This window comes from Amphibalanus amphitrite, unplaced genomic scaffold, assembly GCF_019059575.1.
Source record: "Amphibalanus amphitrite isolate SeventyFive unplaced genomic scaffold, NRLGWU_Aamphi_draft 000038F_arrow, whole genome shotgun sequence".
NCBI classification, from domain to species: Eukaryota; Metazoa; Arthropoda; class Thecostraca; order Balanomorpha; family Balanidae; genus Amphibalanus; species Amphibalanus amphitrite.
The window spans coordinates 470,584-497,073 of NW_024881534.1; the positions used below are offsets into that span (position 1 = coordinate 470,584).

General features: G+C 54.5%; 1 protein-coding gene across 1 annotated transcript in view; it reads left to right on the forward strand.

The window, feature by feature from the left end:
- LOC122373664 (formin-like protein) overlaps nt 1-26,490 on the forward strand; it is a 66,021-nt gene that overhangs the window by 21,236 nt on the left and 18,295 nt on the right. The window contains exons 4-5 of the mRNA XM_043351958.1: nt 3,471-3,550; nt 25,432-25,515. Of these exons, the coding sequence (XP_043207893.1) occupies nt 3,471-3,550; nt 25,432-25,515 (164 nt within the window). The remainder of the gene's footprint in view (nt 1-3,470; nt 3,551-25,431; nt 25,516-26,490) is intronic.

Genomic DNA, 26,490 nt, shown 5'->3' on the forward strand with positions numbered 1-26,490 from the left:
ATGTTTCATGTTTCCTATCGTAAGACATATTTCTGTGGGAACGTCCGTTCGGACAGTGGGTAGCGTTTTTCGCGGAATGATTCGCCGGCGAACCGACCGCGGTATGCAGGGGGCGGGCCGGTACCGGTGGAAGTTTTACACACGGAGAGCCGATCGGCGGCGATAAGGCGCGGGTTCGGCGCCCGGTCCGGCTCTCGACCCGTCCGGTGCCGATACCCGGTTCAGAGTTCCCATGGATAGGGATTAAGGTTATGTGTTTATCTTAACAATTCGTGGCTTTGTGCGAGGTTTTTTGTGTGGTTGTGTGAGGTTAGGAGAGCTAATGGTGATTGGGATCGCTTGGTTTTGAGATTAGTGACGCCCCCGGCCCCGTGGTGGGGTCTTGGGAGAATGTTGATCCCTTGAAGGGCGCTGATTCGATGGACCGTGAACTAGGAGTCTGGCAAATTGACTGCATAGAAGGGTGACATGACAACTTTTTCGGAAGTCTGATATGGTGACTGAGTCAGGAATCTGGCATGGCGACCAGAGCCACCCAGTGCGTTCAGGCGGACATCCAAACTGACTCAGGGCAGGACTGAATCACAGACAACGTCACCGTCTACGCCTGTCCGTTCACTAATGGCTTGTTCAACCCCTTCGCACGCAACTCTGCAATGCCTCCCCGTTCCCCGCGGCCGGCTGACTGAGTCCACCGGCTCGTTCCGTTCTGTTGACGGTATGACTGGCGAAAGGGTTGGCAGCGGCGTTGACTGGCGGCTCGACCGGCGTGTTCCGTGCAGCCTGTTTGCCTCTGCCGTCTGCCAAACAGAGCTGCCGGCCGCCTCCGCCGCCGAGTCACCGGCCTTGCGCGTTCTTTCCGTGCCGCCGGCTGTGTGACGTGACCCTGGTGGATGTAAGAGCCGCTACTGGAAACGGGAGGTCGTCAAGGTGCGCGGGCGTTGGGTGGGGAGACTGTAAGGGGATTCAATTGTTTGGGTGGTTTGGGGGATCGTTAGCCCGTACAATACGTCAAGAGGTGTCATTCAACGTGCAGCGCGACTTTCCATTGTTTCTTCCATTGTTAGTAAGCTCGCGCAAACACTCAATTCTGGTAACTCTCACGTCATCGTGCGATGCTACAGTTATACTCAGCCACCAACAGGTGCCACAACCGTCTTACACCGTACGAGGCGTCTGTAGGGCGGCCTCGGCGCGGCTCCCCGAACCGGGCTGTGACCGGGTCCAAACAATGGCAGGTGGCCGAAACCGGACCGCGGCGGTGTCAGAACACGGTCCTGTTGTCCATTTGTGCACGCGATCGCCGAGCGTGCAGTGATTGATGGCCAAAGAGGATGTCGCCGACAGGGATTCGATGGTCCAGGAGACGGGATGGGGCTGAGAAGTAGAACGTTGAGTGGTGATAGATGTGATGCACCATTTGGTCTTCCGTACATTGTTAAATACTGAACAGTTTAAGTTGTGCTTACTTTGCAATAATTGCTGCCTGCTGATTGAATGTTAGAAGCAGCCTTGCCTTGCTTGTAATCTCTTCAGTGGAAGCTGAGCAGCAGCGCTGCAGAAGTTTTTTTTGTAGGTAGATTTTATTTTGCGGTCCGTGCGATGGTATGTGTATGCGGTAGGACGTGACCGAGCCGTATGCTTGTTACATCGGCGAAACAAGACATTACGCCGTCTGAGGTGATATTTTTGTCGTGGTGATGACATCATCGATCACTTGTGTGTGATCACTGAAAAAAATGTTATCAGCGACGTAACGGCTTCTGCGAGATGCAAGATTCACGTCCAGTTGTACCTGCTCCCCTAAAAATATAGCCTGTTCCCGAAGAGTCGTTCTGTGTCTTATTATCCAATACCGGAAGCTTTTGTCAGGTCGCCGGACAGGTAAATCAGGTTCTGCTGCGCTAGGTCAGGTCTGTATGGCCAAGTTGTCCTTTCCGCTCACATGTAAAGGATCGGTCGCTGCCTATCGGTCGTTGCTCTGATCGTCTGCACTGCCTTGCCCTGCACTACCGCCGCTGCTGGGGGTGCACCCATTACCGTATGCAGTCCCCCTGACACTTGTTTATAGTTGCGCTACCTGCCCGTCTCAGCTGTTTATAATCTCCGTTCATCGGGACCATAAACTCCGGCATCAGGGCGCCGTTTTCGAAATCTGCACGTGCAGTTTTTTGCCCCGACGATTCTGCTCTCTTTGTGTAATGAGCTGGCGATAAAAGGATACATCCCGGCTTTTCACGTGGAATCGCATCGCATGATGGCTGGTATTAAATTTCACCCCATTCTCTGCGTTCTGACCGGGTCATTATTCAGTTCGAGGTCGGTGACTATTGTCACGAGTCGAATCTGCAGTCACGGACCTGACTTTCTGGCAGCAAAAGTCCAGGGCAGCGTGGCGTGGTGGCAGCCCGGACATAGTCGAGCTTTCCAGCACGGGGACGGAACTGCACGTCTTCAAGCCTGCAATCTGTTCAGTGTGTCCCGTGCAACTGGCGCATACCTGTGGCGCACGTGACTGTGACGCGGGGGGGGGGGGCGGTGTGGGCCGGCCCGGGTGGGCGGGATGCGCGCGTTTGTGCGTGTGTGCGCAGACCGAGTCCCTCGCCTCCGACCTGCACGGACCGGTCCGGCCGCGGTCGGCGCGGTCAGATCAGGAATGCGGGGCCACCGACCCGGCATTCTGAACGCGCACAGCCGCCATAGATGCTGCTTTACATGATAAAGCCGAGCGGGCCGCCGTCTGTGGCCTGTAGCGGTGCTGTGACAGGAGCAGCTGCAGAGGTGAAGCGGCCGGCACAATACCCTCCTGTCAGCGCTACCCTCCCCTGTCATACACCTCACTTCTTATATGGAACTCTGCCATAGACTGGCATAGATTCTCACTATACTTTGATTCCGCCTAACAGACTGTTACCTGTATACCTAGCATTGCCACATGATAACTGATTACGCCCATGGCCCGTCAAAAGTTCAACCACCTTGCTGACGAGGCTGCCGTCCACGCCTGCGACGTTCCCTCCCTTACGTGGTCTCCTGTCGTGTTTACTTTGGCCTGACTCCTGCAGTGGCCTCCCTGCCTCACGGCCCTGCTCTTCTGCCGCCGCTGGCCGCTGACTTCCAGTTTTTGTCCGCACGCCGGACTATTGTTGATCGCTCCGTTTTGGGGCACGTTCGGCATGTTGTCGGCCAAGTGAACCGGACCGCTTGCCGTTGGCTCCTGCCGAGAAAACATACACCCCAGTCTTGGGTCTAGTTAAGGCCTAACTGTTTGGTGCTTGTCAGTTGATAATTAGTCGGTTGATGATAGTCAGTTGATAATCGCTTGTCAACTGCTGGAGTATGGTGTATGTGTGGGCTTAGATGCAAAAGATGCAATTATTTTTATTACACAAACATGTGAATTTGATATGTTTAATGGGAGCACAGTGTTTCGTCTCATGTTGGTTCTGACGACGTTTGTTCCCCGGCAGAAACGGAAACTGATGGGCGACGCCACGTCAACACAAGTGCTGCGAGATCTGGAAATATCGCTCCGCACCAACCACATTGAGTGAGTACAGATTGTTATTTCCCTTTTCAATCCACCTACACTTCAACTGGCACTCCCGTTCGGTATCCTAATCAGAGTCAGCAGATCCCCATTTTTTTTTTTTTTTTTGTGAGACAGCCTGGTGAGATTCCAAATACCACCACCATCTTCGGCGACCTCTCTTTTTGGAATGCCCACGTTCCCTGCCAATTTTTGCGAGGTCCCGCTGCTTTTACGTCTCAGTCTTGGCTGGCTGCCACGTTACCACAGCCGCGGTGATGCTCGCTGGATATGGTGCGTCCTGTTGGCTCACCGCAGCGCCACGAGCTCCGTGTTGCGCCACCGTCTTCATTACGGCAGCGCCACCGGGGCTGCCTCGGCCCCAGGTTCCCACCACGGCGGCGCTCCTGGTGGGGCCGTGGCGGCGACTCGGCCGCGCGGGCCCGTTTGTGAATGGACTCACTCCGGCGGTCCGGCCGTCGCCGTCGCTCCGGTAATGACCTCGGAGTGTGGACCGCCCGCGGCGCGGAGCCGAGCGGCGGCGGCTGTCATCACACGGCCGGGACGGCGCGCCGGCCGCTATAAACTGTAAAGTGACTCCGACCGGCCGGTCGGGGATGCGACCGAGGACCGCGCGGCTCTCGGTCGGCCACCGCCACCGGCCGGAAGCGGTCCCTTCCGGCGAGGTTCGGACGCTGACCGCTCTGTGGGTGAGCGGGCAGGGTATGGTGAGCGCACCGGCCACACTGACGTGACGTCAGCACTCGGCGTGAGGGGAACAAGGATAGGGGGGGGGGGTGGTAGGATGGAGATTATATTTTTTGGAGTTTTGTTAGGCTTCGCACCTTCGTCATGTTCGGAATGTTGAGACTGGGAGATGGGCCATCTCCACTGACACAAGTAACCATATCTTGACTCAGTTGGTTGTGAATCTTCATTTTTACCTTCCAAATGATGTTTCAAGCCGCATTTAGGGGCTTGGCTACATACGTCCAGCATAGCTGTCTCGTTTGCCGTCGCTGATTCTTGGTCAAACGTCACGGCATCTGTGTTCATCTCTCCGCCGATGCGCGGCGGTGTATCTTGACTAGAGTTGGACAAATCCATGACAGCCAGCGCCGTCTGTCGATGGCCGTGGGATCCTCCCTCCGGTTTGCCCGACGCTGATTGGCCAGTGAACATGACCTCTGACCTTTGGACGTCTGAGTCAGCCCGGTGGGATTCCGGCTTGGGACACCGTCCCGTCGGGTCGTCTGGGACGAGCTATGGTGGTGAGCTACGGAATGTATTGGATGTCGAATGTCACTCGACTGGAGCAGGATTCCTGCAGACATGGTCTGGATGGCTTCGGCATGCAGCATAGGATGTAGCTGGGCAACCCGCAGCAATCGTCTGTTCGCGATAGCTTCTTAAAGCTGGGTATCGATTGTCGGTTATTTGCCATGTCATTGTTCCCCAGCAGCTCTTTGTCATTTCAACTGAACAAGCATCACTTCGTGGAAGTTGTCATGTAACAGTTTGGAAATAGAGGACAAATACTAGCGGGTCGACATAGAAACGACCTCGAAGATGCTTGAAACAGCACTGATTAGTGATTCGTAGTCCAGATTAGTGCAGGAAAGCGTCAGGAAAAGACGTCACATGTCGAGACTCAAACTCTCCTTGTGCCGTATGAAGGTGTGGCGGAATGTCCACGGTTATCTCCTCTCTGTGCAGCATGTTCAGAGTCAGCTCGAGATGCCTACTCCGTCAGTCAGCAGTTGTCTTTACTCTTTGTCCCAGTATTTTGGAAGTGGTTCTGTGTAGTGGTTCTCGATGTCGTGCCGTGTCTGAGGCGATCCTCCTCACGCGAGGGTGGGCGGATGGAAAGGGCCGCTCTGCAGGAAAACTGACCGAGTGGCGGGTATATCAGAGTGCCTGATCGGGAGTGCCGACTGGGACGTGCCAGTTGAGAGGCAATGTATCCGGGAGCGGGACTGTCGGGGAAGAGTTGAGGCTGTGATCTTCGGTGTTTCCCAGCGACTTTACATTCACCGACTGAAGAACCTGTTGAAGAACCTGCTCAATATCGAGCGTTGTTGGTCAGACAGTGATGGGGCCAGCAACTTGCCAAGATGGGAGGCTCGGGCCTGGGAAGGGAATACAAATTGGGGAGTTAAAGCTTTCGTCGGTCGTCATTTAGCTTCCTGTCCATTCGTCGACCCATCGTCGCAATGTCATGCAGCGCCACTCGCATTATTTCCACTGTGTAGCGACCTGCGCCGTTCTACTGACGCCATGTCTCCTGCCACTGACACCGTGTCACCGACTACTGACACCGTGTCACCCACCGCTGACACCGTGTCAACACGTCTTCTCCGCGCTAACGGATGAGGTGCGCACCCGCTGTCGCACGCCGTGCCCGGATGAATGAGCGCCTGTCCCGCGCGTCGCCGCGTCCTGCTGCGCCGCAGACTGGAGGGTGTTTGTGTCCACAGCGGCGGGGTGCCTCCGCGGTGGTCGGCAACCCACCCCCGCTGGGCTTTGTCCACGGCCAACGCACGCTGACTCGTGGCCTGGAAGGTGACAGAACGAATGGCTTGGTGTGTTAGTGGAGGCGGAAGGCGTGAAAGACGCTTTTCATGAAGAATGAGAGGACGCAAATGTGAAGTGAATTATGATACATCCCTTCGCTGGTTCTCGTCATCATATGCAATGCCTTTGCTATCAATGCGCTCACTATTGCTTTCTACCGATCCTCTGTCCATTAGCTAAGAGGGTAGCCCGAGCCACCAATCAACTCATAGCGGCGACGCGGCTATGGAAGGTTAGGACCCTGCCCGGGCGCCACTGAACGTGACCGGAGCAAAGGGAGACGGGGGTCGGAGACAGATAAATCACCCCGCCGACAGACGCGGAGCAGACCCTGACTAGGGGTGGTGCGAAGGGGAGTGTAGGAACGGGCGCGCCGCTGGCAGCAGAGCCGAGAGGCGCGAACGGCAGTCGTCGACTGCGACGGACGGCGAGTGGAGCAGAGAGTGGGCGAGAAGTGAGCTAAGGAATCCGTGTGGAGTGCCAACGGCTACGAGGATTATCCGATCACGCACTCCTTAACGCCGACATGGCCGCCGGCGAGTGGAGCGGAGAGCGAGCGAGAAGGGAGCCAGGGAAGCTGTGGGGAGTACCAACGGCTACAAGGATTCTATGGTCAGGCACACTAACGCCGGCACGGCAGGTGAGGCGTATCGAGCACGGCTCGGGGGTACGTACAGCGGAGTGCGGTTCCTTGGCGGCGACACCACGAGGATGGTTGCCCGGCGACTGACGCGGCGCCACCATGAGGATGGTTCCCAGGCGACTGACGCGCATCTATTCAGAGGCATACTAAGCGCACACACAATCGTAAAGGAAACCGGGGAGCCTGGTAGGCACGCTTTGAAGGGTCGTGCAACGCGGCACCCCAACCTGCGACGCGATACACACAAAACACCTGGTTCCGGCCACCCTACAACTCATGCACACACATCAGGTCCGCCGCCGACCCCTCGGCTACTCTGCAACTGCAATGCGTCCGACGCCCCGGCTACTCCGCACTGCACATACATCAAGCCCGCTGCCGACGCCTCGGCTACTCTGCAACTCACGCACATAAATACTCATGCACATGCATCAGGTCCGCCGCCGACGCCTCGGCACGCACATACATCAGGTCCGCCGCCGACGCCTCGGCACGCACATGCATCAGGTCCGCCGCCGACGCCTCGGCACGCACATGCATCAGGTCCGCCGCCGACGCCTCGGCACGCACATGCATCAGGTCCGCCGCCGACGCCTCGGCTACTCTGCAGTAGAGATGTCCTCGGATACAACTTTTCGGTATACCGATACCATACTGATACCGACTCGGTACTTGCTATTTGATTCCTAATGTGTTCGGTATTTTGTTGGTATAATGCACCCTAGGTTGGTACTTGGTTTTGTATCGGTATTCCGATTTTCCGTAGTCGACGTCCTACTCTGCACCGCACATACATCAGGTCCGCCGCCGACGCCTCGGCACCCACATGCATCAGGTCCGCCGCCGACGCCTCGGCTACTCTGCAGTAGAGATGTCCTCGGATACAACTTTTCGGTATACCGATACCATACTGATACCAACTCGGTACTTGCTATTTGATTCCTAATGTGTTCGGTATTTTGTTGGTATAATGCACCCTAGGTTGGTACCTGGTTTGGTATCGGTATTCCGATTTTTCCGTAGTCGACGTCCTACTCTGCACCGCACATACATCAGGTCCGCCGCCGACGCCTCGGCACCCACATGCATCAGGTCCGCCGCCGACGCCTCGGCTACTCTGCAGTAGAGATGTCCTCGGATACAACTTTTCGGTATACCGATACCATACTGATACCAACTCGGTACTTGGTATTTGATTCCTAATGTGTTCGGTAATTTGTTGGTATAATGCACCCTAGGTTGGTACTTGGTTTGGTATCGGTATTCCGATTTTCCGTAGTTGACATCACTACTCTGCACTGCACATACACCAGGTCCGCCACCGACGCCTCGGCTACTCTGCAACCCACGCACACACATCAGGTTCGCCGACAACGCCCCGGCCACTCTGCAAATCACGCACATACATCAGGTCCGCCGCCGACGCCTCGGCTACTCTGCAAATCACGCACATACATCAGGTCCGCCGCCGACGCCTCGGCTACTCTGCAACTCATGCACTTGCATCAGGTCCGCCGCCGACGCCTCGGCTCCTCTGCTACTCATGCACACACATCAGGCTCGCCGTCGTATAGCCTCAGCCACCCCATAAACTCTGCACCGGCATGGGTCGAGAATATGGTATGGCAGGCATGGCACGCGCCACACCAACTTAAAAGATGGTATGGCAATGCCATACCAACTTTTTCAGGGTAAAAGCTACGAAATTTAAGGTTTTCAGTTTGATAAGAATAAAACACGATAGTATTGTTTCAAGCAACTGGCGCCATACCAACTTTGAAAACAATTCTCCACCCATGTTCGCACGTACATGAGGTCCGCCGCCGACGCCTCGGCTACTCTGCAACTCACACACATGCATGAGGTCCGCCCCCGACGCCTCGGTTACTCCGCAACGGCACATACGTCAGGTCCGCCGCCGACGCCTCGGCTTCTCTGCAACTGCACATGCATCAGGTCCGCCGCCGACGCCTCGGCTACTCTGCAACGGCACATACATCAGGCCCGCCGCCGACGCCTCGGCTACTCTGCAACTCACGCACACGCATCAGGTCCGCCACTGACGCCTCGGCTACGCTGCAACCCTTGCACGTAAGTACATCAGGACCGCCGCCGACGCCTCAGCTACTCTGCAACTCATGCACATACATCGGGCCCGCCGCCGACGCCTGGGCTGCACTGTAACCCCTGCACACATCGGGTCCGCCACCGGCGCCTCGGCTAATCTGCAACCCATGCACACGCATCAGGCCCGCCGCCGACGCCTCGGCTACTCTGCAATTTACAGGGCCAGGTGCGCCGCCGTCACCTCGGCCCTCTGCAACACGGTAGGCACTTAGCTTACTAAAGCGCATTTTAGTGACATCAGAGCCTGAGTCGATCGCCGGCGACCTGGTCACTCGTGGAGATGTTCACCGCCGTACCGTACAACACGGAACGCAGACCATTTAGTCACGCCGGCGATTCGATTGGAGTCTGGCAGGCGTAGTTCAGACACGCTATTGTCATCGCATATAACATCTTGCTAAGCGTGACACGAAACCTGCCTGGGAGCCGCTTCAATAGCGAGATAAAGCAGCACTTGTTGACGAGGCAACGTGGGGGGTTGGTTAGATGTGTGCATGTGGGTGCACGTGTGTGCATGTGTATGTATGTGTATGCTGACCCAACTGATCGTCTGTTTTATATTAACGACTCCAGGGTACAGGAAAGCCTCAATTACGGGGATGTGCCCTATGACGTGAATACATACATACATACATACATACATACATACATACATACATACATACATACATACGTAGATACATATACAACAGGTTCGCCGCCGACGCCTCGGCTGCTCTGCAACTCGACATTCTTTTTTTTTTCTTCGCCGGGACTGGAAAACAGCATCTCTTTTTTTTTGCCTCAGAGACCAGCTTTAGGATAATGCCCCTTGTCAAAACAGACCACGCATTTCGAGAAGCGCTTCCGAACGCAACTTGATGGACATACGCTGCCGCAGAAACACATCTCAGCCAGTCACCTTGGAGGCTCGGTTTAGCACTCAAGGAGTCTCTTTGTAAAAAGGTCTCAAGTATTTTCTAAGTGGCCGCCTCCGTATTTCTGCATCGACATACGCATACATCCGGTCCGGCGCCGACGCCTCGGCTACTCTGTTTACACTACACACCTGGTCCGCTGCCGACGCCTCGGCTACTCTGTCTTCACTACACACCTGGTCCGCTGCCGACGCCTCGGCCACTCTGTCTTCACTACACACCTGGTCCGCTGCCGACGCCTCGGCCACTTTGCGCTTAACACACACGCACACACACACACACACGCACCCCCCCCCCACACACACACACACATACACACCCGGTCTGCGTCATGCATCGGCTGCTCTGCAACTCGACAGGCATCTAGCTATCGACAGACTATGAACTTCGTTCGTCCAATGTCTGAAACACTGGGCTCAGCGGTGGCAGACGAGACCGAACGAACAATCCGCACACACTGAGAAAACAGTTTCTCCATTTTTGGTCTCAGAGATCAGTTTCGGGCTAATGTCCCCGATTCAAAACAGATCACACATTTTGAGAATATTTTCTGAGCAACGCCATTGATCGCAGAAACAGAGCTCAGTCGGTACCTATTTTCGGTGTCAAGCTTTTAAAAAATTAGTCTCACTATGAAACCAGTTTCTAGTCCGAACCCCAGTTTCGGTATCGCTTGAATCCAGTATTCGGGTACATGAGCCCTTAGGAAGCCTTACTGAAACCGTTTAAAATCAGACACATTTGAGGCTGGTCTCAGCGCTCAATTGAGTCTTTATTCAAACTGCTCTCAAAGTGCATTCTGAGTGCAGGAATCGAGCAAGCACAGACAAAATGCATGCAAGATCATGCCCGGACACAACTACACCGACTACGCCGCTGCCTGCCGGCTCCCCAATCTCGAGACTCCGAGTAAGCGTCGCGACACTGCAATCTGCGGCAAGCTGGCAGCCGACACTTTCGCGAACCCTGCCCACCCACGGTAACCCGTGCGAGCAGCTGCCAAATGTGAGTCCCCACATGCGCTGGCATGCAAGTCGTCATCCCGCAGGCCAGAACGGAGCGGCAGAAAAGTCATCGGCGCCCGTGCTCACAGGCCTCATGAACAGCACGTGATTCTTAGGTACCTGGGTAGGTGCGTTTAAAGTACGCTAACAATGCACCGTTCCTATTTTCCGTGAGGCACTGTGCTTTGCGTGCGGTGCCATCACAGCACCGGAATCCATGCACAACCTTTTCTACCAGTCATTCACGGCCACATGGCCATACAAACCTCATTTATGTATGTGCGGTCGTATGAGCACGTAAACCGGGTCCGCCGCCGACGCCGCGGCTAAGTTGCGCGCAACATAGGTCTACGGGACCGCTGCCGACGACTAGATAATCTGCAGCACGATATCAAAGGCGAAACCAGGCCACTGATCCCAGATTCGCGGCATTCCATTTTAGCCAGCACCGATGACGTCGGTTTAGGCGCCGGGAAGCGTGCCGGGCTAAACTTCGCAACCCCGAGGCCGTGAACACGGGGGTCCAAGACCGACACGGGGACAAAACCATCGGATCGGACCCCCCCCCCCCCTGACCGCAGTGCGTCCAGGCATGGCTTCACACACACCGGAATAGCAACGAACGAAATAGGCTGGGCCGCCGGGAACCACAGTCGCCCCTCCCCCCCCCCCCCCCCCAAGGCCGCCCGCGCCGACCGCCAGTCAGAAAAGACAGCCATCGGCGGAGCCAGAGCCGGCCGCCGGCCGCTGGCACAGCCCCGGCACCGCCACGACACCGGACCGGCTGATGAGACAGTCAACGCCGGGGCAGCCGCGGGCCCGCCTGCCGGTACCGTCCGCGGGGCCACAGAGGCCCACAGTGGGGCCGCCACGGTCCTCAAACCAGGCGACAGCGGCGGGACGGGCCGCCCGCCGCAACCTGATACCAGCCGACGCCGCACGACCCGGCTCCCCCGCTGGTCCCCCGGCGGCCACGAGAGGCAGACGACCAACGAACACCCCGAACACGGTCACGTTCCATTAGTGGGTCGCGGCGCCCCCACGCGGGTCGACAGTGAGTCACTGGCGGCACTGTGCGGGGAGTATGGGGTCCAGTCACAGCTGACTCAGGACGGGAGCCGACCTTGGGGTGGAGGGAGTCCCTCGCCGCCCCGGTTCACACTAACTAAGGGTTCGACCCAAACTCACCACCAAGAGCCATGCCGCAATAACAGACCGGGCATCGCCAGCGGAACACACTGGGAACCTTTCCGCATGCGGCATGTGCCCGGATTCGTGGTCAAACCATTAACTGCTCAGCAGAGATCGAGAAAGGTTTGGGCAGCGGACGCTTAGCCTAAGACTTTTTCATTCCATTGGGTGTATTTGGCGTTTTTTAGGGGCCGTCCTACCCTACAAACGAGCCGACGCGAGTGGTTTCGGCCGCTGACAGCCAACTGAGGCGAACGCTTGGTGATAGTGGCGCGGGCAACGGGGGCCTAATCAACTCATAGCGGCGACGCGGCTATGGAAGGTTAGGACCCTGCCCGGGCGCCACTGAACGTGACCGGAGCAAAGGGAGACGGGGGTCGGAGACAGATAAATCACCCCGCCGACAGACGCGGAGCAGACCCTGACTAGGGGTGGTGCGAAGGGGAGTGTAGGAACGGGCGCGCCGCTGGCAGCAGAGCCGAGAGGCGCGAACGGCAGTCGTCGACTGCGACGGACGGCGAGTGGAGCAGAGAGTGGGCGAGAAGTTTCCCACCCACCCTCACCTATTTAATAGATGCGACTTCGAGATTCGTCAAACCTGCATATCCTTAATCCCGACCATATACCTCGTCGTTATCACTCCGTCGGTGCGTTTTTTAGGGGCCGTCCTACCCTACAAACGAGCCGACGCGAGTGGTTTCGGCCGCTGACAGCCAACTGAGGCGAACGCTTGGTGATAGTGGCGCGGGCAACGGGGGCCTAACCGCCGCTGGTCGCCCGCCTTCTGTGCGGTCCAACCCTTGCCCTCGCCCGGCCGTTTCCTGCGCCGCCGTCCCCGCCACGCGGGCGCCGTGTGAGCTCGCACTGTTTGTTATGGTTTGTGAGTGCGGAGGGGCGGCCGCGGGCGCTGCCGGGCAGGGTCCTCCAAAGGCCTGGGGCCGGCGAACGGGGCACAGAGTCAGACGTGTGTGGCTTCGTCTTTCCTGAAAGACTGCTGTCTGATTGCAAAGCCTGCAACCTGTTTTCCACAATCTGCTGTCGCGTTGTCCGTATGCAGTTTTAATACCTCTTCATCAATACTGTCCGACTGAAGTCAATCGCCTTTTGTATTGTATTGTATTGTATTGAACAATCATGAACGATCCACATTCTGGAAGTGCGTGGCGATTACTGCTTTTGAGGTCCTCACACTTCTGCTCGCCGGTTGGGTCCTTCGATGACTTTTTCTTCTACGGAAAAGGAGCATAGACAATAGACAATAGACAATTTATTCAGGACATTCCACGTGCACATGTGGCTATTACTGCCCGTCGTCAATAAAACAGATGGTGATAAAAAAAACGATAAAAGATGATGAAAGGGAAACACACGTGTAGATAAACAGTCATGCTGGCTAGACAGTGTTTTGCTCCTCGAGCAGATGGGTACGCAAGTGACGTCCGAAAGCTCCAGGGGGCAGTCGGGTCAAATCAGGTCAGTGGCGCAGCCAGAACTCTGGCGACGGGGGTGAGAGACGTTCGCGATGGGCCCCCCAGCAAAGTGGGGCCCCCTCAACCTAATGGGGGCCCCTTACCAACAACGAAAGGTCAGATCTTGTCCTGATCATTACCAGCCAAATCGGGGAAAGGACAAATGTCTCTTGATCTGAAGAGGCACGTAAAAAACAACAGCATATTTACAGAAACACGACCATTCTGCCCATAGTTGATGGACAGCGTGCAATTGATGGCCAGCGGCCATTCAAATTGTCTGGCTAGGTCAAAAAGCTTTTAAAAAAGCTCAATATCAGTTTTTCGACGATTACTTTTGATATAGGAGACGAGGTAGCCAAGCTAGCTGGTAGACGGAGTAATGAAATTGTCTTGAAGGTGTTAACCATCCATACGGATCAGTTGATGACCATCATGAACTTCTCAAGTAAGGGCACGACCTTGATCTGCGGTCACATTTTGAAGTTGAGCTTGTTATGTGAAATTATAGGTGTTAACATTCGATGCATGTTAACGAGAGAATGATGACAAAGTAAATGTCTCGTAATTTTTCTCACCAAAGTTCTTGCAAAAATTCTTAGCAAAACTATTTTGGTAAAATGCGACTATTTAGATGGTTTTGCCCTCTGCTCTGTTGCCAAACCATTGGCATGAGGCATTGAGGTCAAATCTTAAAAGCGAAAGCGTTTTGAAAGGCCTATCGAATTAGTTGTTCCGCGAAGCTCTTAGCTCTCTGGTTCACGAGGTATACGGTTATTTGTGAAAATATAAAAACAAGAATTTTTTCGTCGTAATCTTGTCTTTGTGTTTATCATAATTTTATCATAATTTCATCTTCAATGACCTCAGCGATGACCTAATCGAAAAATGACCTCTACGATTCTGAATCATCCTACAGCTATCTGTTGCTTTTCTCGTCTTTCTAGCCTTCTTAAATTATGATCGGGTTTGGCCGATACGCCCCCCCCCCATGGCTGATTGCACGCGTTAGAGAGCTATCGAACCCACTTTCAGCGCGCTATAGCTTTGTATGGCCTCGAGTGTCGAAATTTAGGCGAAACTTTTCCTTCGATGAACATGATGACGTGGGATTTGGTCTGAACTGCAACATGACTGAAGTAATGTCTCCATGATTTTCGACGCTCTTTAGAAAGCCGCCTACCGCCGCACTTGTCGCTACGTGACCCTGGAGTCAGGTTAGAAGGGAATATTCAAACACCCCTCAGGGGCGTAAAACTGGAAAGCCTGGGGCCCTGCTCTGCGGGGCGTGGTCGAGCTAGGCTAGAGCCAGTTCGGGATGTTTACAAGCCCACGTAAAGCCCTCAAGAATCTGCATAGAGCACAGGCCTTCCAAGACTTCGGGGTTTAGATATCAACAATCGACATGGTCTTTTGAGACCTGCGTGGTGGCTATCAGAGGTCGGCGGGCCCCTCAAAAGCCGGTGCAGGAGCCTCAGGTGTCAGTTTGGAGCCATCATGGACCGGCGTGGAGTCCTGATGAATACCTAGGCGTCAAACCCCTAGACGTCAGGGTGGGGCCGGGCGGTGAGGCCAGGCACAGGCTTGAAGAGAAGATGAATTTTCAGATGTCGGCTTGGCATCTTGAGGGCCCTGCATGGCTTTCTCAGAGGCTGACATATCGAACTGCGGGACCTCCATGAGCCTCAAAAACCTCTATGGGCCCCCTCACGCTTGGGGTAGGCTTCCTGAAGCATAAAAGCTATGAGTCTTGAGATGGGCCCATTAAACATGAACTGGGCCATCAATATACATGTGGTGAGTTGACCTATATCAAACATGATATCGGCTCAATCAGGATTGGGATAGGCCCTCTCATACCCAGACCAGGCACGGAGTACGGACCCTACCACACATAGGATGATCCTTTCATTCCTGGGATGAGTCTCCTCAGGCCTGAACTGGGCCCTCTCAGACCTGAAATGGGCCCCTCTCAGGCCTGAAGTGGACCCTCTCAGGTCTCAAATAGGTCCTCTAGGGTAGTGGTGTCAATTACGGAAAATCGGAATACCGATACCAAACCAAATACCAAACAAAACCGTGAGAAAATACCGAAACCAAACCAACTTGGGAACATGAGGGAAAAACCAACTTTTTACCGATTTCTAAGCCTCTTATACATTAGTGAGGGTTCATGATACCAACAAAATACCGAACACATTACGATTGAAATATCAAATACCAAGTTGGTATCGGTTTGGTATCGGTATGCCAAAAAGTTGGTATCTGGTTGACATCTCTACTCTAGGGCCTGAAATGGGCCCTCTCAGGCCTGACATTAGCCCTCTCAGGCCTGAAATGGGCCCCTCTCAGGCCTCAAATAGGACCTCAAGGGCCTGAAATGGGCCCCCTCAGCCCGGAAATGGTCCCTATCATGTCGAAAAAGGGCCCCCTCATACCGTAACTGGGCCCTCTCAGGTCTGAAATGGTGCCTCTTATGCCTGAAATGGGCCCCACTCAGGCCTCAAACGGGCCCTCTCTGGCCTCAAACGGAACCTTTCTGGCCTCAAAAAGGCCCTCTAGGGCATGAAATGGGCCCTCTCAAGCTTGAAATGGGCCCCCTCAGGCCTGAAATGGGCCCCTCTCAGACCTGAAATGGGCCCCTCTCAGGCCTGAAATGGGCCCTATCAGGCCTCAAACATGCCCTCTAGGGCCTGAAATGGACCCCTTCAGGCCTGAAATGGGCCCTCACAGGCATCAAATGGGCCCTCTCAGGCCTGAAATGGGCCCCTCTCAAGCCTCAAACAAGCCCTCTAGGGCCTGAAATGGGCCCTCTCAAGCTTCAACTGGGCCCCTTCAGGCCTGAAATGGGCCCTCACAGACCTAAAATGGGCCCTCTCAGGCCTGAACTGGCCCTCTCATGCCATGGAATGGGCCCTCCTTGGCCTTGGATTAGTTCAATCCGGCCTTGGATGTACCCCCTTAAATCATAAAATGGGACTATAAAGGGGGGGGGGCTATCAGGCCTGAAAACTGTTTGCAGTCCTATGACGGACCTTGACATAAGTGATAAAAAATTGTCAGGCTGCATAACGTTACAGTTCGAATCGACGGTGGGCCCCTAGAATAAGAGAGGGGGGTGAGATCTCACCCCTTTCACCCCCCTTGGCTGCGCCACTGAATCAGGTGGCAGCGAGTTGAGGGCAGCCGGCGCTCGGCAGGTGAACCGGCGTTTGCCCATCTCTGTACGGGATCGCGGCACGTGCAGGAGCGCGTCCTGCCGGGTACTGACAGCCGCGCTCCCGCCGCGCGCCTCCGCCACAGTGGTCAGACTGTGTGCCAGCACCTCCGGCTTGGCGTAACACCGCACTTTGTGCAACAGGCACAGGGAGTGGTAGGTGACGAGGTTCTCCGCGCTGAGCCAGCGCAACTGGCACATCAAATCGGAAACATGGTCGTACTTTTTTCGGCCGAAAATGACTTTGGCTGCGTAGTTTAATATTTTTTGTATCCGAGAGAGATTGTGTCTGGTGCAAGCACCATATACTGCGATGCAGTATCGAATTTGGGATATGACCAGTGCGCTGACCAGCACGGAGATCACAGATAATAAGAGATCACTTAAATAAAATTATTTTGGCAGCATCGTTGGCTTTGGTCTGCAGGAACAGACCACGTTGCACGGAAGCAGCCAGAGTTGCCAAGGGGTGATGATACCGCGGAGAAAAGCTGCTCGTCACCGCTGGACGTTGGCCTATGACTAGCTGACCCGATTTGGAATCATTTGCTCTGAATGTTTGGAGAAGGTCATTAACTGCGTGTGACATTTGGCGTGCGCCCGCGGCGTGCCGTAAACGCACACGTGTCAGATTAAGCCCTGCATGAATTATTCGATCAATCACTGCCACTTGTGCAAATAAGCTACGTGCTTATCATCGCACGCGACCTGTTCAACATTGGGTGTATTTTTGTGTTGAGTTTGATGAGCTTTCAAACTTTGACCGGAAATCAAACTGTTTATCTCATTACTATAAATTAACTTTGAAGCGACCTTCTCCTTGATATTATGTCAAAAATGAAAGAATTATTTACATGTGCATTCGGGCACAGCCCATCATCAGATGTATATTTGAAAAGACAGCATATACATACATTTTTGTGACGATGTATATGCTGTCTTTTCAAATATGCATCTGATGATGGGCTGTGCCCGAATGCACATGTAAATAATTCTTTCATTTTTGACATAATATCAAGGAGAAGGTCGCTTCAAAGTTAATTTATAGTATTATCAATGCTCCTTGCAAAAGCACTACACGATATACCTGTTTATCTCATTTCCTTCTTGAGATTGTAGAATATTACTGAATATCAAAGTCTCTCGAATGATTGCATCCAGTGCTCAAGTAGTTATTGCTAAGAATGACATTGATTCCAGCGGTTCATCACCTAATTTGTTTGAAAGTCTGCAATGTGAATTAAATGTGTACGCTTTGCCTGTTGACAGCTGGGCAATGCAAGTTACGTCGACTTTGTTACGTGTTGTTACCAAAATTTGGTAATCTTGCCGAAAACATCTCGCTCTCATTAGCATTTTGCATCCTTCTTGCATCCTTCGCGTGTCCTGTACGGAATCCGGCTCAATCGGCTTATTGAAATCCTGTGACGTATGCAACTGCATTAATTTCTGCACATACATCGACTCGAGATAACAAACAGGCGGAGAACCGGCTCGTCTTAGAGTTGGACTCAACGCATTTGCTCGGCTGTGACATCGCCGGATCAATGTATCCCTAGGTGGTTCATGCTTGGCGACGGACAAGGTCGTTTTTGACGGCTAGAAACGTGAATCTGATCCCGTTCGAACGACGCCTGACCGAGAGACGCGTCTCCTTCCGAGTGCCGAGATAGAGATGGTATCACTACCTGGGCGCACGATAGGATCGACAGCGGCACCGATTCCGACATCGACGCCGAGATCTGTGCCCGTGCCGGGATCTGGGACGAGGATGTGTCTGCATCTCGGTCAGGATCGAGATCCTGACACCGATCTGGCCGGGGAACTGATGATCTTTTCGCGATACGTCCCATCGCTCTCAGAGACAGAAGATGAGCTTGGTTCTTCAAAGTCATTTCTACCTGAACCATTCCGGTCTCCGTATCTCAGAGAGCGACGTCTGTCAGCACCGGTCAAACGAGTGCAGATTTAAGCCGCCTCTTTAAAAGGTTCGCCCGGAGAGGCTTTCAGGGATGTCTCCAAACCGGACGCTTTCGTCACGACTCACGGCCGTGTTATTGGGCACGCGGTGAGGTCGAATTCCTCCTTAAACAATGATCCCGCAGCGCTCTCCTCTGCTCCGCGCTCTGAGATTGTCTTCTCGGGCGAAATGTCCGTAAATGAACTGTGGAAATTCCGCCGGACCGCCTATTATGAGCCGCAGGATGTCCGCGGCTCGTTATTTCTCCTGAATGAGTGGAATGTTTGTGTCTTTCTCTCTCTCTGTCCGTGATTCACCTGACGTCCTTGGTCGGTACCGGCCAGGTGACTGGGGCCCGTACCGGGTAACCGCGCCGGTCAGCGCGCTGAGTCGCTCTTCCACGAACCGACGCCCCGACGATCCGCATGCCTCTGCCATACTCGTGTCGTGTATCTACGAACATGTATCGAGCTGTTAATTGGAAATTAAAAGGAGAGATCATTGTCCAGGATGGGCGTTTCATTAAGCTGTTCACTACAGGCGTAGGTATCACATACCGGTCAAGCTTCGTTCAGAGAGGGTTTTTGAACCTCACATGTTCATGGTTTCATGCTGTCGTTACCTGCATCATTAACCTCACCACCGCCACATCCCTGGGGGCGATTGTGAGGCAGGCGCGTGGCCCTGGGCGCGTGCTTGGCTGGGGTGAGTGTAACCTCGGCGGCACGCACCGCTACTCCCCCGGCACGCCGACTCGCCGTTCACCGGCTACCGGCTGGCTGCCGGCTGTTGGCTGCCGAGTGCCGACTACCGGCTGTTGGCTGCTGGCTGCCGGGGTCTTTGTCCAGACACTGCTTCATGGGTTGATGGTGGTTTACCGGTGTGGCTGAGAGTTGGCGTCATCAGACATAGTTCGGCGAATCAAATGAGGCACTGAGGCAGGATTGCAGTTGAAACTCGTGTCTTCCACGGTCGATACAGGCTCGATCTCTTCTGATCCTAATGGAATCCCTAGATCTCGGCCCTGGTTTGCCAGGGGCTCAACTCCAATAAGTCCCTTCCGGCAGTCTCGCGGACAGTCTGAGATGTTGATAGATGGATAGGCGTAGAAGAGGATAATTCGAAAGGTAACGGACTGGTAATCATTCAAGACGGTATGCGTGGGCTTGAACCAGCTGGCAACTGTTGGCAGATGCCTGGACCTCAAGCTGAATGGGATGACTGACGTGACCTTCATCAAAGTGCATACAGTACTGTGCGACGGGGAATTGTATTGTGAAGCGGGCTTTAATCCTCAGCGTTGAATGATCCGCTGTGTGCGATGGTACGCTGTCAGCGATTTCCATTTTCCACATTGATGCAAGAATGCTTGGAATAATTTTGTTCTTTGCATCGGAAAGGGTCGAGGTTTGGAGGCTGAGCTTCAACTCTTCGCAGCCCAACGCTCTTTGTCTTGGTTTTGTAGCATCACTCAATGATTTCTTTGCAATTTTTCATCATTGGATGTCAGAACTCCCCTTTGCTATTAATAAAATTTACAGGGAAAAAAAATCGGAGAGCGGTAGCTGCAAAAGCGCCCCAATTGAACGATGGATGCTGTTTTAACTCGTCTCTTTAGTTCCCAGTCACTAACGACGTGACTGCGATGTTCGCTACTTCTGTCCCTGTTCCCTTGGCATAATTCCGTCACATTTCCATCCCCCTTGCTGTCACTCTGTGTTAGTCAGAGGCTCTTCTTTCAGCTCCGCCGGCCTTCCGTTCGACGTACGGCGCGGCAACGCAGCGCGGGCCCCTCGTCTGTGAGTTTTTGTCAGTCTGCCATCCGGAGGGTGTGTCAAGTGTGCGAGACACGGCCGCCGTGCTGGGAGGACGAGGGAGACGCCCCTGGTCACCCCTGCTCCGCCGCCGCCGCCGCCACCCTCGCAGTCGGCACTGATTAAACGCCCCAGTGCGGCGTCCTGGGGAGAGGGACAGGGATGGCTCTCTGATGACAGGAGAGATCCCCGGAGACTGGACTGTCACTGGGCTGAAATGGACCCGGGGTGGGGACGGCGCGGTGACGGGGTTTGGTGTTATCCTTGAAATGTCAACGGCAAAGTGCAGACCGGATTATACAGATGGGTGATTTTAGGATGCGATGCTCGAACAGGCTTAGATTCGTTTGCTCAAATTTAATAATTATCGGTATATCGCCGGTAGCTGAGTAACAGAACAGCAGCTGCTCAGGTGCTGTGCAGATTTCCTCTCAGCTGCCACGAGTTTTGTGCCTGCGGCGGTGGTCCGCGATAGTCCGCTGTTTTCCTCATCACCCAACAGCTGTGATTGGACCAAGAGGCTCATTCTGTTCATGCACACCGGCTCCGATGGATTAGTGCCGCTGTCGCCATCTGGTAGAGGCCTCCCTTCGATCCCCCGCCCGGCAGGTCTGCCTGGGTCCGCCGGCAGGCCCCGGAGCTGGGGACGGGGACTGGGGACGGGTGGTCATGGGTTCGGGACAGGCGACTGGACCCCCCGCCGAGCCGCCGGCGTCTGTACTACCCCAGCCGGCGACGTCCTAAGCGTCTCTGTCTGAAGGACGAATGGGATAGACTTCTAGCATTAGGTATGCACTTGATGCTGCCGATATTTTTGAAGAAAATGATTTGTGTTGCTGTAGGGCTACTACGTTCTCTGGATTTAAGTTCTTTTTGAAACTACCTTTTCACCTTAACCTTTTTGTCATTTTAAGTTTTACAACGAACGCATTATCGACGGTCTATTGCTGTGTTTTAAACCCTGTCATTACCTGACAGTTGAAGCCGATAATGGCATATTATTTCACAACATTCACTACCTACACCTGTCACCAGCGTCCGATAATGTATCAGAGTGTATCGAGACCGGTCGCAGACGCGGCTTGCTATTAGCGTCACAAGGCGGCGTTTAGCTGTTTGTAGGGAGTTTCTCCGACCGATACTGTCAAACGCCCACTTTCATCGTTCGGGCCTCTCTCAGTCTATTTTGTGTGGATCACTTCTCTTACCGAGTCACCTGTGAGTCAACTCACCCACCCACCGTCGTTCGACTCACCTGGACTCATTAGCTGAGTCGCTCGGCCACAGGAAATCCGGTCGCAGCGGCTCACAGGCCGGCCGGACCTCTTTGTCCATCGTACGACCTTGACGCGGGCGCGCTGGGGAGGGAACTCACAACAGGGCCGTCGAGCGCCGACCGACCGTCCGCGATGACTCGTCGGTCGACGCTCGCTCTTCCGCAGATCTACCGACTGCTACCTGGACGGTTGGTAAGCGCAGTGGACAGCCTTGTTTTTTCGGAGTTCACCTCTGCTGGTGTACTGGATGTTCAGCCGGTCGGGAGGCTGGTCCTGCCGAGTTTATGCGTCTTTTTGTCGCCGTGCTTCATCGAATTGGTGATAGGACCGGTTGGGCGGCATCTTTAGCCGCGCGTCTGACCAGAATGGTGTGTTACAGTGATAGAGTTAGTGTCGGTACTCCTGGTTTCGCATGTATCCTTTCATGTAGCTGTGGAGTCCGCCGGGGGATAACTGTAGCTCTCGTCGAAACACGGCTTCGCCACACCTCGAAACATCAATAACGTAAACAGACACGACTCTTTACAGCATCTCTCTCAGCTCAGCTGAGACTCGTCCCTAGGTAGGGTCTCTCGACGACGGTCGGTCCTTCTACCAGCTGCACGGTCAGAAACATTGAGAGAACATGCGCCGAACAGCTGACTGGCGTGGCGCAGCAGACGCGCGGAGGACGCAGTGGCCTCCTCAGCTCCCTCCTCGTGTGACATGTGTAGTGAGCCTCTCCACTGTGGACAGAGCCCACCGGTCCGTGAACTGGAACGAGCTGCCTCGGACCGCTCCGGGTAGTGATGCCGATCGTCCGTGACGCCCCTCCGCCGCCCCTGACGCCCCTCGTCTGAGAGTAACGCACCCTCGTGGACCCACTGTCCTGCGATAGACGCATGACGCCTGCTCCCGTCGTGCCTATCGTCAGTAATACCAAGCGTAACGCTGCCCAATGTCCCTCCCTCTGTTCTGTCGATGGCCGCTGGCTCTGATTCCCTTCCATTCTCCCCTGAACGCGCCGGTGTCGCTGACGGCTCCGCCCCTGCGCGGGGTCCAGTCTGCGCCCCGCCGCGCCCGGCGGTCCCTTTGATGACGCCCCCCCCCCCCGCCCCCGCTGCCGGCCCGACCGGGACGGTGACGGTGGCTGAGCGTGACGCTTTGTTTCGACCGTCACGGACGGATAACGCCGTGACTAGCCGGGGGTGCCGTCACGCCGTAGGCTGGTGCTTACTTCGTCCTGCGGTCAGTCTTGAATTGAAGCTGGCGAAGGAATCAGACGGCTCGTAACCGATAGGCTCCGGTATACGGAACACGCATCCGGCAGATGCTGCTTATTTGATCGGCAGGTGCATTCGTTGGTCGTGTTTAGTTCGCTGTGTGTGGGAGAATCTGCCTGGGGGAGGCAGGTGGGCACCCGGACCCCTCCCCTTCCTCCCTCCACCCCCCCCCCCCCACTGACCACCCACCAGGGCACGTGCCTCTTCTATCGGCGCCTCCCCTTCCTCCACCTCACCCTGCTGTCAGCTGGCTGGCCATGAGGAGGACCCCACCCCCACCCCCGCCCCCCATCCCCAGGGACGCTCCGTCGCGGTCCAGGTGTGGTGCGGGAAACCCGAAATTGGCCGGCCAAATTGGCCCGGGTGGCGTGCTGCCGACTGGAGGGGCACCGCCGCGCTGTCCGTGGAGCGACTGGCTTGTGTTGTTTGAAACCTCGTCATGCTGGACAGACGGGCTATCAGTGAATCCATATGAATAAACCCTGAAATAAACCACCACCTTCTGGTGGTCAGTTGCGCTTTAGAGAAGCGAAATTTTGTTGGTAAAGGAGTGGCAATATTGGAAGTGTTTCGCCGTTTCGCCGTTTCGCAATGCTCGGTCTGTTTGAAGTCGGACCTAATCTAGCGGCCCGGTTGGGTGTTTTATGTTGTGATTGGGACCGGTCGAGGCCGTGATTGGTTCCTCCCGACCCCGTTGGTGAGGTGTGTGACCGGGCCGCGGGCTCTAACCGGGCCAGGACCGGTGAGATTGGAGCGAACCGCCCGGCCGATAATGGAGCGGACCAATCGACCGCCAGTTATCGACCATCGACCACCATCCGGCGGCTATTTGCCGCTACTCCGCGGACCGTGTTATTTGAACCCTTTTAGCGGGTCACATGTCTCCCTAAATCTCAAAGTCTTCAAAGACACGCCGTCAATGGCTTTCTGTCGACTGCGTATAAAAAAGGAACTCTAGGTCAGAATATGTAGGCATGTGAATGGCTAGCGTTTGATCTGAACATGTAGGCGGCGCATGAACTCAACGTCGCACATAAGGGTCATACATTATGGGTACGTACAAACTACAAAGAGACCTCCAAACAACTGAGCTGCAACTTGAGGAGAGGCGCGTGACTTTCCTCATGTTTGATCTCACTTCTTCATTGTTTTTCTCTCCTGGTGGCGCGCAAAACATAGTGGCGCGTCTGTTGATGGAAGTGTGGCTCGATTGTTAACTCTGCGCTCCTCGGGCGTGACTCCCGTGGTCTCACGGCGTCACACGGCGTTAACTCGTGACGCTGTCATTGTGTGACTGCGTTACCTCGTGATGTGTCCATCGGGAGCTGCGCTGTGAACAGTAACTGGCTGAAGAGACGTGACGTCTCGGCTGGTCTGGGCGGCTGCTTTTTGGTTGTCCTGTCTGACAGTAGCGGCGGAACACCTTCAATTAAGGGGGGGGGGGGGCACTGCCGACTTTTGGTCCCATTCTTTCCATGCAACGCCCATAGGGCTAATGCTAAAATGTCAAAATCAAAGGGGCACGGTGCCCCGGTGCCCGCCCCGTTCCGCCGCCTATGCTGTCTGAGAGGGACGTATTAGTTCAGTGCTCGAAGAGGTTGGATAGCTGTTCTGTGTTGCAGTTTCTGCTGGATTCAGAAGAGAAGATGACAGGGAAATTCACCTGCCGTTCAAAGCTAGCAGATTTTGTGCTTGTATTTTTTAGGCTCGACACGAGCAGTACATCCGCTGCTTAACGTGTTTCTTTTACGTACACGGATGTTCATTGTACACGGATGTGCCTACGTAGATGGTATCTGTTCCACTGTCCTGGTTTAAGTAATTCTAAGTAGCAGTTTCTGTCGCCGGGAAGTGTCTGAAAGTGCCTGGACTGGAGTCTGATAGATTGTCCTGTCAACAGCTCGATAATAGAGACCACTGTGAAAGTCCCGTTCCCGAGTGCCAGTTTCCATTATGTGGCAGTCTGCCCGTGCGTTTTGATAGTTTTTTTTTTGCCGATGTTCAAGCCTTATTTGGCCCCAACTGCTTCCATACCGAAAGTCGAATCGTGCTCCATAGTGCACTTTGTGAATCGGTGCTTTTAGCTCACCCGGCCCTTGCTACCTTGCTCACTCGCCAGGTAACTGCTGAACCCTCGCAGTGACTCGACCAGACCTTCCTTATTCAAACTCATTTCTCTGAAAGCATGACATGAAAATATACGCCAGAACAATAAAATGTGTCGGTGTTTGGAAACTATCGCGCAAGTTTTAGCAGTGGTATGGTTTCGTGCTGTGTGAATTATGAAATATCGTCGAGGATGGGAAACGCGTGGCAGTAGAATGTTGTGTATTGTTTAAATAGTTCACTAGAGAGGGTGGAAAATTTGCGTGAGATTGGTTTGTGTGTCGTTTTAGGTGTCATTACCGAATGTCATTTGATGTGTGGTGTTTGTCGTTCGTTCACAGATGGGTGCAGGAGTTCCTCAGCGATCAGAACAGCGGACTGGAGGTGCTGGTGGACTACCTGACCTTCCGGCTGATGCTGATGAGGTGGGTCTCAGAGAGACGGGGCTGTAAGGCGGGGCTGGAGTAAAGTGTCAGAGAGTGACGTCACTGCAGGAAAGGATGGGATGTAGTGGCGCGTGATATGGGGTGTTGGGAGTTGGGACCAATGAAAGCTGGTGACGACGGCAATTTGATGTGCCAAGCTGAGGTGGTTGTGGATGCCAGCCTTACCTTGAGTAGTAACATGGAGCCCTGTATACCGGTTCGCCTGCCTTGCCGGTAATTGCCGGACGTCTCCACCTCAAATGACCCAAGGTCAGGTCACGGCCGTGGCCAAATGAGTTTGAATGTTTGAATGAATGAAGGCATGCATGCCAAGATGAGTCATCAGCAGACATCTACACTTGCAGGATATGAACTAGGTCGTAACTGCAGTGGTGTTGATGAGTGTAATCATGACTTTCGTTGCTATTGTGTGGTCTCAGTGCCAGTCCTTGGCGGGGTTTCGTACCCTTGGGCTTTGGGACACAAGACAGTCACGTACAGGGTAACGGTGCTCCAGCCTCGACGATGTGCTGATGGCTTCAAACCGGTGTGACAGGGTTGCGAGAGTCCCAATTTGTATGCAACGCTGTGAACTGTGAAGCGTCATTCTTTTGTGAAAGGTCTCTCGAGAGTCTTACCTGGTTTGAAGGGCTAGTCGGTCCTGGTTTGAAGAGCCGAAAATAAAGCGTATTTTCAGTGAATGGGGCACGTCAGAGACAAAAAGAACGATGAGTGAAGCATTTGTGAGGCCTGTCGCGTACGGAGGGTTGTAAAGCAATTATTCGTAACTGGCTGTGATTGTTCCCTCACAAAGATGACGGCAATCTGGCGGAGATAGTATCGCTAGCACGTGGTGACCCTTTGTTGGTGCGCGGCCGGCACCAGCTGCCCTGGGATGCTATCAGTGGGTGCTGGGAGCGGGCGCACTATCCGTTCCCGTTCATTGTTCATTCATTGGACCAGGTTACCGCTGAT